The sequence below is a fragment of the Clinocottus analis genome, unplaced genomic scaffold, assembly GCF_023055335.1.
Source record: "Clinocottus analis isolate CAN_PGR_092001 unplaced genomic scaffold, fCliAna1.0.p SCAF_9, whole genome shotgun sequence".
NCBI lineage: Eukaryota > Metazoa > Chordata > Actinopteri > Perciformes > Cottidae > Clinocottus > Clinocottus analis.
The window spans coordinates 1,679,870-1,690,351 of record NW_027176251.1 but is presented as its reverse complement, the minus strand read 5'-3'; the positions used below and the strand labels follow the sequence as shown (position 1 = coordinate 1,690,351).

The following is a 10,482-nucleotide window of genomic DNA, read 5'->3' as shown; positions in this document are numbered from 1 at the left end:
CACCCCGCAGTTTCATCGTTAGGATTTTAAATGAGATTATGGGTTTTCTCTAGGATGTTTTCAGTTAAAAGCTGTAGGCCTCCACGATAGGCTGTAACTCGTCTTAGCCCTGACTAAGTGAGTATGTATACGCCTATTCCATCTCTCTGCCTATTTTGATCCCTCGCATTTTTATAGACACACTGCAAAGGTTTTCAACCAGGATCCTTACCTTAAATTCCTCTGGCCTCGTCGGTCCAAACCCCAGTATCACACTTGTTCAGGAAGGTTTTACATTTCTGAAGAAAACTGGCGTCTTTAGATGTTTGGTCCCAGCTTACTAAAAAGTAATTGTGGCTTTATTTGAGTTTTACACTTTTTTCTTTCCCTCTATAAAATTACCAATACGTTCAATTCAATGAAACATGTTTAGGGATTTTCTACAATCCCTATTCAAGCTTTATCCTCTGTCTGTAAAGGACAACTTGTAAAACAAGTCTGCTCCTCTGTAGGTAAAAGTAGTTGTCAGTCAAGTCTTTTCCTTTGTAATTCAAAGGGACTTGTTTTTTCTTTGTTCCAGTTTTCTAAGAACTGGTGGATTCCTTTTTTAGACTCAGATACATTTCGACTTTTCATTCACCTTACAATCAATCAACACTATTAAAACTAAATCAAGGAAGTAATGAGTTTAAACTGGAGAGAAAACGTCGCTGAAGAGAAAGAAGCTTAAATATTTCCCTCAGTCTCATCACCGATGATCATTCAGCTCAAACCAAAGTGCTGCATAAAGCAGCGGACCCCAACCACCGAAGCCGCGGCCCGGTACCGGTCCGTGGTTCCCACCTCCGTGTCGTCCTGATGTAACATCCCCTCAGTGTGTAAGAGCCCAGTCGGACCCACCAATATAGAAACTCCTGCTTCATTCAGCAGCGTATGCTCCGCCCACTACATCCAAAACTCAACTTGTAACTTTTGGGATTTAGAGCTCAGTTTTTTTTTGAGAGCGCAGGTTTGTTTTTGTTTTTTTTAGAGCAAAGATTTTATTTTTTTAGAGCAAAGATTGATTTTTTTTTAGAGCAAATTTGTTTTATATTGAGAGCAAAATGTTTTGATATAATTTACTTACAAACAAGAAATTTGCTTGGGTAAAAAAGACACAAATCTACCTCCTTACAAAAGGTTGGGGACTGCTGGCATAAAGGACATAAAATACTTGACAACTTGGAACAATTATAATATATACATACATGACAATACGTAGCACATGAAACAATATCATAGAAAAACAAAATAATTTAAATTGATGTGTACTCTGACAGTTCTAAGGGGTTTAACTAGGTCTCATTTATTTCTGACATTCTCATCAATACACTTGTAATTTGAGAAATAACAGACAAAACAATCTTGTTGATCAAACTCCACAACTAATTTGTTTCTCTCGTGTGGACTTTACAGTGCCGTTTCAGAGTATTCTTGTGTGCAAATGTTTTACCACAAACTGAACAACTAAACGCTTTCACTCCTGTGTGGACAGTCATGTGAACGTTCAGGGTTCCCTTATGTGAAAATGTTTTACTACACACGAAACAACTAAATGCTTTCACTCCTGTGTGGACACTCATGTGAACGTTCAGGATTCTCTTTCGTGAAAATGTTTTACCACAAACTAAACAACTAAATGTTTTCTCTCCTGTGTGGACAGTCATGTGAGAGTTCAGGTTTCCCTTATGTGCAAATGATTTACCACAAACTGAACAACTAAATTCTTCTGTGTGGACAGTCATGTGAGAGTTTAGGTTTGACTTATTTGAAAATGTTTTACTACACACGGAACAACTATATGCTTTAACCCCTGTGTGGACAGTCATGTGATAGTTCAGGTAGGACTTATGTGCAAATGTTTTACTACACACGGAACAACTATATGCTTTAACTCCTGTGTGGATCGTCATGTGAGAGTTTAGGTTTCCCTTCTGAGCAAATGTTTTTCTACACACGGAACAACTAAATGGTTTCTCTCCAGTGTGGACAGTCATGTGACATTTCAGGGTTTTCTTACTCGAAAATGTGTTACCACAAACTGAACAACTAAATGGTTTCTCTCCTGTGTGGACAGTCATGTGATCGTTCAGGGATCCCTTTCGTGTACATGTTTTACCACAAACTGAACAACTAAATGGTTTCACTAATGTTTTGGCTCCAGTGTGTCTCTTCAGATGTACCTTGTAGTCAGAGCTTCCAGCACATTCAGGCGAGCTGCTTGATGTATTTCCAGTACTACAGTTTACAGGTACTTCATTGTTTTGCAGAGAGTTTAAATCTGACTGAGGTTCCTGAGTCTCAACCCAATCTCTACTGTCATCAGTCTCAGGTTCAGACAACTCTTCATTCTCATCAGTATCTGTTCCTGGATGTCTTTCTGGATCTGACTTCCTGTCTGGTTCTGATCCTCTACAATCTGCTTCATCATCTTCACTCTTTACAGGAGTGAATGAGAACTTGATACCAGCCTCCTTAAGCCTGTTAAACTGCTCTCCCTCCTGACTGGTCCAGAGTTCCTCGTGCTCCTCTTTAATGTGTGGGGGCTCTGGGTCCTCCTGTTCCTCTTTAATGTGTGGGGGCTTTGGGTCCCCCTGTTCCTCTTTATTGTGTGGGGGCTCTGGGTCCTCCTGTTCCTTCTTAATGTGTGGGGGCACTGGGTCCTCCTGTTCCTCTTTAATGTGGGGGGGCTCTGGGTCCTCCTGTTCCTCTTTAATGTGTGGGGGTTCTGGGTCCTTCTGGTTCTCTTTAACGTTGTGGGGCTTTAGGTCCTCCTGGTCCAGACCGGAGCGCCGGTCCTGCTTCTCTGAGGGAACCTCTTCTTTAACCACCACCGTCTGGACGTCTGTGGAAAATAATAAAATACATTCGTACGTCTGAGGAATCTTATGATAAATTCTCTATTATTTAAGAGGGTTTTCACTGAAAAGCGATGAATTCCTTGTAAATGAGAGTAGTTCAGTAAAAAGTAGAATCTGTTCCTCTGAGATGTCGTACAGTGTATTGTCGTACAGTCGAAAGTAAGTAAAATTAAAGTCTTAAAATTCTTCAGAACAGTACCAGCACCTGTAACTCTACCTCAGTACACGATGTGAATAATTCCACCAGAACTGGTTCCATTAGTTTAAAGTGATCAAGAAACAAACAGAACCAACCTGCTCTTTGCATCCGGACTTCCGGGTTGGAAACAGCGTCCAGTAGTCTCCGTTGTCGCTCGTTCTCCTCCTTTGAACGAGAAAGTTCCTCCTCGTACTCTGCTATCGTTCTTTTAGACATTTTCACACAACGACAGAAACGTTTCCTCCACACAAACTTCGTGTCCTCTCCGTGAAACTAGGACTAGCATGCTAAGCTAACTTCAGTATCGTTGTAGGCTACCGGGAGATGAGTCAGAGAATCAACATCCGGGCACAAAGGTGAACATCTAGAAGTCCATTCAGAAGGTTTATCCAGACATACAGTGACTCTGCTGGATCAGTACTGAAGGAGCTACTTGACACTTTAACAACACAGCAACGAGACGCTTCTGATTCTACGGACGGGAGCCGCCATGTTGCTTGTGGAGGAGCATCCGGGTCAGCTGCAGATTGCGGGGTCACCTTCAAAATAAAAGCTTTTAGAAACGTATCTCTCCCGGGGAACTGGGGGAAAATAGTGTCTTCCGAATAACTTTTTTTTGTGTGTGTAATTTCCTAACTATTTAGAGTTTTGAAAAAATACAGTTTACAATTTAGACTTTTTTAAAATTATTATTATCCTCCGTTAGCAACATGGCGGCTCCCGACCGTAGAATCAGGAGCGTCTCGTTGCCCTCTTTGTCCCCTACAAAGATACTGAAGTTAGCTTAGCGACTAGTCCCAGTTTAACGGAGAGGAAACAAAGGTTGTGACGGAGTTTGTGTGGAGAAAACGTTTTAAAATGTCTTAAGTCCAAATGCTGAGATGTTTAGTCAACCAGCATCATGTACTGAAGTAGAGTTACAGGTACTGTACAGTAGTATTCACATCATGTTCTGAGGTAGAGTTACAGGTACTGTACAGCAGTATTTACATCATGTACTGAGGTACAGTTACAGATACTGTACAGTAGTATTCACATCATGTGCTGAAGTAGAGTTACAGGTACTATACTGAAGTATTCACATTGTGTACTGTCAGTGTACAGATTGTAAAGCCCCCTGAGGGTAATTTGTGATTTTGGGTTATACAAAATAAACTGAATTGAATGGAATTCATGGCCATGGTTGGATTTATGCTGGGAAAACGTTTATAAGCTTTCATTTGAAAAACCATATTAAACATATTTTTTTTGATGAAATGCGCTCTATGCACCAAGTCTACATGAAAGCCACGTACAAGATGCTAAAAGCTTTCATTTTGAAGGTTACCCCTCAAGCTACAGCTAACCCGGATGCTCATCCATTAGCAACATGGCGGCTCCCGTCCGTAGAATCAGGAGCGTATCGTTGCTGTTTTGAAAGTGTCAGGTAGCTTCTTCACTACTGATCCAGCAGAGTCTCTGTATGTCTGGATAAACGTTCTGAATGGACTTCTAGATGTTCACCTTTGTTACCGGATGTTGTTTCTTTGACTCATCTCCCGGTAGCCTACAAGGATACTGAAGTTAGCTTAGCATGCTAGTCCCAGTTTAACGGAGAGGAAACGAGGTTTGTGACGGAGTTTGTGTGGAGGAAACGTTTCTGTCGTGAAAATGTCTGTAATAAGGACGAAAGCAGAGTACGAGGAGGAATTTTCTAGTTCAAAAGAGGAGAACGAGCGACAACGGAGACTACTGGACGCTGTTTTCAACCCGGAAGGTACTGTACTGAAGTATTCACATCATGTACTGAGGTAGAGTTACAGGTACTGGACTGAAGTATTCACATCATGTATTGAGGTAGAGTTACAGGTACTTTTATTACAGACTCAAGGTCCAGATAATACAAAAGACATACAAATAGAATAAAATACATGAAAGCACAATTAAAATACATCGACCTGCCAATGCTTTATGAATAGACAGCTGGGACTGGTAGAGGTCCCAGCTGTACTTTATACCCAGCTGTATTGTACTTTATACCCAGCTGTATTGTACTTTATTTTGAATAAAACCAAGATCTCATTTTCAGAGTCATTAACTTGACAGATAAGATAAAATAGGATAATCGTTTATTAGTCCCTTAGTGGGTAAATTACAGGATTAAACCAGGCTTGCTCACAGTAAAAAAAAAGATAAAAAGATCAAGTAATTTAAATAAACGGTAGAACAGTAATAAAACAACATTTAAAAATTAAACAGTGAAAAGAATATTAAATATACAAATATATAAAAGAAGTAAGTGTGTATAAAAGTATTGCACAGTAAGTAAACATGTTCAAGCTAGTGTATCATAGTATTGCACAATCAGATAAATATGTATATACAGCTTGGACAGTATTAACTCCTGCAGCCACAAACATTTCACTGGCACTACACCATCTAAGTTTCTTCAGTAGTATCCTCATGGCGTCATTATACGCTACTTGAAGTCTCTGTAAGGTTGCTTTTTTATAATTAGACCACACGTGTGCAGTGTAGAGTGGTGTACAATATGCTCTAAACAGAGAAATCTTCACTCCGTCTTCTACAGATCAAAATAGCACTCTTACTGGCATTGTATTTGATATCATGTTTTTACGCTTTCGACAGTACACAGCAAGGAGCTGCTGGAGACCTGCACTACATGGACTACAAATTCAGATCATCTGCATACATACTGTGATAAATTAAGTATTACCGATCATGCAGCCTGTATTACAGGCTTTCAACTGCTTGGACAAATCATCAATATATAGATTAAAAAGAACCAGGGACAAAATCCCCCCTTGTGGGACACCATAGCTAACCCCAAAGGGGCAGAGACACTCTAGCCCCATTTAACTTGCATTGTCTGGTGGACATACCAGTAAGCCAGAATTCTCACAATATATTTTGGGACACCTCCTTGACTTAATTTGAAAAACAACTTTCCATGATTAACACAATCAAAAGCTTTCGAGGCGTCAATGAAACGCATGAGGACGGATGAGTTTTGACCTCTATATTTGTTTACAATTTCCTTTAAGGCATATATACACAAATTGGTGCCATGTTCGGCTTTGAAGCCGAACTGGTTATCTGTTAAGAGTGAATAAACTAATTTAATCTGCCCAAAAGGAGTCTTTCTAGGACCTTTGACAGTATGCTGACTAAACCAATGGGCCTGTAATTATCTAGGTTATCTACTTTACCAGCTCTGTCTTTAATGATGGACACTAACACAACAGACAGCATTGAGTGTGGTAACAAGCCATGAAGCCAGTAAAACAAATGGCAAGAAGAGGAGATATCCTCGGACTAGCATGTGTAAGGTGTTCACCAGTAATATGGTCTAAACCACTTGCTTTACCATCAGCTAGCTTTTTTATGGCTTGGTACACCTCATGTGACCTAATTACCATTGACACATTACTCTCAACAACGTCCACTTGATACAAATCACTCTTGATACAGTTGAATAAGGTTATATAATGCTGTCATCATAACTCTGCAATATTGTCTGTTCCTGAAATCCCATCAACAGTGCATGGCAAAGTCTCCCTGCGATAGTCCATGATTTCAAAGCTTCACAAGCTTCAGCGCGTGCTCGTATACATACTCGTTCCAACCAGGTCTCCATACTTCTCAATGAAGCTTGTGCATCAGCTGTACTAATTCAATGGTCCGGCCATGACGTTGTGTGCCAGGCCTCACTAATGTATGTATAGCTGTCTGTAGGCAAGAGCACTTCGCTTGACAATATGAAGTTATTATCTTTACAGAACTGAGCCATGTGATTGAAAAATAATGAGCTAGTGTCTGAGAAATCTTTTTTCATATCCCCAATTACATATATACTAGAAGAAGTTTTATCTTCAGGAAAGGAATTGATAAAGGCAAGCCTATTGAGATATTCATCCGCATTGTGATTGCACTCATAGGGTGTATAGACATTAGGGACAATGAATTCCTTATCATCGTAAGTAAACTGTACTGCAAGACACCAGTCAACACCAAGCCTGAGCACATTTAACAATGAGTCAAACGTCTTACTCCATAAAATAGCCACGCCCTCTGGTATCCTCCTCTCTGACTATTCCCATCTCAGAGGTTTACTGTACAACACCTCAGAGGTACATATTGTACTTTTCACTATACTACATTACTACATCTCAAAGGAAGAGCAAGTTACAGTTGGTGGATCATGTAGTCTCTGCATCTGCTAACTAACTAACTCACCACTTCTTAGTGATAAACCTCTTAAATAATAGTTTAATAAGATTTCTCAGACGTATGTTATTATTCTCCACAGACGTCCAGCAGCTTTTGGTGGTTAAAGAAGAGGTTCCCCTTGAGCAGCAGGACTGGAGCTCCAGTATGGAACAAGAGGACCCAGAGCCCCCACACATTAAAGAGGAACAGGAGGAACTCTGGACCAGTCAGGAGGAAGAGCAGCTCCAAGGGCTGGAGGAAGCTGGTATCAAGTTCTCAGTCACTACTGTGAAGAGTGAGGATGATGAAGCAGATTGTGGAGGATCAGAACCAGACAGGAAGTCAGAACCAGAAATACATTCAGGATCAGATACTGATGAGCCTAAAGACTTGTCTGAACCTGATACTGATGACAGTAGAGATTGGGTCAAGACTCAAGAACCTCAGTCAGATTTAAAACCTCTGCAAAACAATGAAGTACCTGTGAACTATAGTACTGGAAATACATCAAACAGCTCGCCTGTGTGTGCTGGAAGCTCTGACCACAAGGTACATATGAAGAGACACACTAGAGCCAAAACATTATTTAAACCATTAAGTTGTTCAGTTTGTGGTAACACATTTTCAAGTAAGAAAACCCTGAAATGTCACATGACTGTCCACACAGGAGAGCAACCATTTAGTTGTTCTGTGTGTAGAAAAACATTTGCACAAAAGGGAAACCTGAACGCTCACATGACTGTCCACACAGGAGTGAAAGCATTTAGTTGTTCTGTGTGTAGTAAAACATTTGCACATAAGGGACACCTGAATGATCACATGACTATCCACACAGGAGAGAAACCATTTAGTTGTTCTGTGTGTGGTAAAACATTTTCACGAAAGTTAAGCCTGAATTCTCACATGATTGTCCACACAGGAGAAAAAGCATTTAGTTGTTCAATTTGTGGTCATACATTTTCACACAAGGGGAATCTGAACAATCACATGACTGTCCACACAGGTGTGAAAGCATTTTGTTGCTCAGTTTGTGGTAAAACATTGTCACAAAAGGGATACTTGAAATCTCACATGACTATCCACACAGGAGAGAAACCATTTAGTTGCTCAGTTTGTGAGAAAACATTTTCACAAAAGGGATACCTGAAATCTCACATGTCTGTCCACACAGGAGAGAAACCATTTGGTTGTTCAGTTTGTGGTCAAACATTTTCACGAAAGGGGCACCTGACTCGTCACATGACTGTCCACACAGGAGAGAAAGCATTCAGTTGTTTTGTGTGTAGTAAAACATTTTCACATAACGTTACACTGAAACGTCACATGACTATCCACACAGGAGTAAAAGCGTTTAGTTGTTCATTTTGTGGTAAAACATTTTCACATAGGGGAACCCTGAACGATCACATGACTATTCACACAGGAGTGAAAGATTTTAGTTGTTCCGTGTGTAGTAAAACATTTTCACGTAAGGGACACCTGACTCGTCACATGACTATCCACACAGGATAGAAAGCATTTAGTTGTTCAGTTTGTGGTAAAAGATTTTCACTCAAGAGATCTCACATGAAACATTTTAAAGTGAACACTAGAGAAAAAAATTAGTCGTGGAATTTACTCAACAAGATTCTCTCGTCTCTGTTTATCAAATCACAGGTGCATTGATGAGAGCATCAGAAATAAATGAGACCTAGTTAAACACCTAAGAACTGTCAGGCTGATACAGACTTTAAAACAATTATAAAGTGCGTAAAAGTACAATTCACCATTACAAAAAAAAAGTTAATTCAATGTTTCCACCAAAATGACTTCAGGTCAACGTTTACTTCCGTATTTGCTCCAGTGTTTGTAGGTAAGCTGCAGTAGCCTGTTGTTCTTTTAAAACTCAATCTGTGTTCATGTTTAATGGTTTAATTGTTGTTAATGGAAGTTACATTTATTATTAGTATGTAAAATGTGAATAAATTGCCTTTATTACTCAAATGTGTTCATTGATATGATTTCCACCCTGTTACGTCCAGTTTGTTGATTTTATGATAATGTAAAGAAATCAACAAATATTGAGCATATATTTGTCGTTACTTATGAGGTTATGAATTGGCAAAATTAAAGAACATAAAAATGGGGTAAAATTTTATTTGTAATTCCCCTTATTCCAAAATAAATGTGGGCAAATTACAGAATAACTTTTTCCAAATGAATGCTTGTTTGTAAATACTGTTTAAAATATATTTTATGGCTAAAGTAAGGGACATGTTTACTCTTAAAAAATGTAAATATTCCAATACCTGTGTATTAAAAACACATGAATAGAGATGTGAATCTCATGTAACAGGGTGGACATTTGGTCTTTTAATGTAAATAATTTAGAGATTCTGGGATTTGTCAATATTTTACCTTTTGTTGACCAAACTTTGTCTTTGATTTACTACTATTGTAATAGTTGTAAAAAAACAGAACAGTAATCTGTTCTAATAGTTTTCATGGTGACCCAAGCAGATCGGGTTTGGTTCCTTCAATCAGGTCCCCACTCCGTACCCGGGACATCACCCATTGATTTGTGGACTTAGGTTTGAAGGCCATTGCCATTTTGATTTTTTGGTCGTCGCCATTTTCTTTTTTTAGCAACGAGAAGTGACAGTAGAGGGTGGAGCTAAGTACAATCGAACACTAAATAAGACAATTTTATGGAACAATGAAAGGGTTAAAGGTGTGAGAAGAAAACATGGACAACTCCCAGACCGGACACCGCCGGCCAATCACCTTGTAGCCCCGCCCCTAAAGTGTCCCCTGCTTTATGGTCTGTTTGACTCTAAATGACCATAATTTACTAAATGAACATCATGCTGTATTGAAGAAGACTTGAAACTAGAGATTGAGACTCATGTTTACAACGTTTACTGAGGTAATACATCAAGAGTTGTATAGTCATTTATATAGACTTCTATACAACCAGAGGAGTCCCCCCCTCCCCCCCCGGTGGTCAGGAGAGAGAATGCAGCTTTAACACATGAAGCATAGACTTCTATACAACCAGAGGAGTCACCCCTAGTGGTCAGGAGAGAGAATACAGCTCCAACACACTGATCTGATCTGAGGTCCTGGCACAGGGATGTCTGTGTACAGATTGTAAAGCCCTCTGAGGGTAGTTTGTAATTTGTGATTCTGGGCAATACAAAATAAACTGAATTGAAT

General features: G+C 39.6%; 2 protein-coding genes across 2 annotated transcripts; one reads left to right on the top strand and one right to left on the bottom strand.

Annotated features, from left to right (window-relative positions):
• Positions 1 to 1,297: 1,297 nt before the first annotated feature.
• On the bottom strand, positions 1,298 to 3,545 carry LOC137780782 (gastrula zinc finger protein XlCGF57.1-like). Its single transcript, XM_068569005.1, has 2 exons — positions 3,174 to 3,545; positions 1,298 to 2,863 (listed from the first exon to the last, which is right to left on the bottom strand). Exons 1-2 carry the CDS (start codon positions 3,292 to 3,294, stop codon positions 1,404 to 1,406), a joined length of 1,581 nt encoding a protein of 526 aa, XP_068425106.1. The 5' UTR covers positions 3,295 to 3,545; the 3' UTR covers positions 1,298 to 1,403.
• A 920-nt stretch (positions 3,546 to 4,465) lies between these two features.
• Positions 4,466 to 10,450, top strand: LOC137780784 (gastrula zinc finger protein XlCGF57.1-like). The gene is made up of 2 exons (XM_068569007.1): positions 4,466 to 4,834; positions 7,388 to 10,450. The coding sequence occupies exons 1-2, from the start codon at positions 4,729 to 4,731 to the stop codon at positions 8,797 to 8,799; spliced, it is 1,518 nt and encodes a 505-aa protein (XP_068425108.1). The 5' UTR covers positions 4,466 to 4,728; the 3' UTR covers positions 8,800 to 10,450.
• Positions 10,451 to 10,482: the final 32 nt, after the last annotated feature.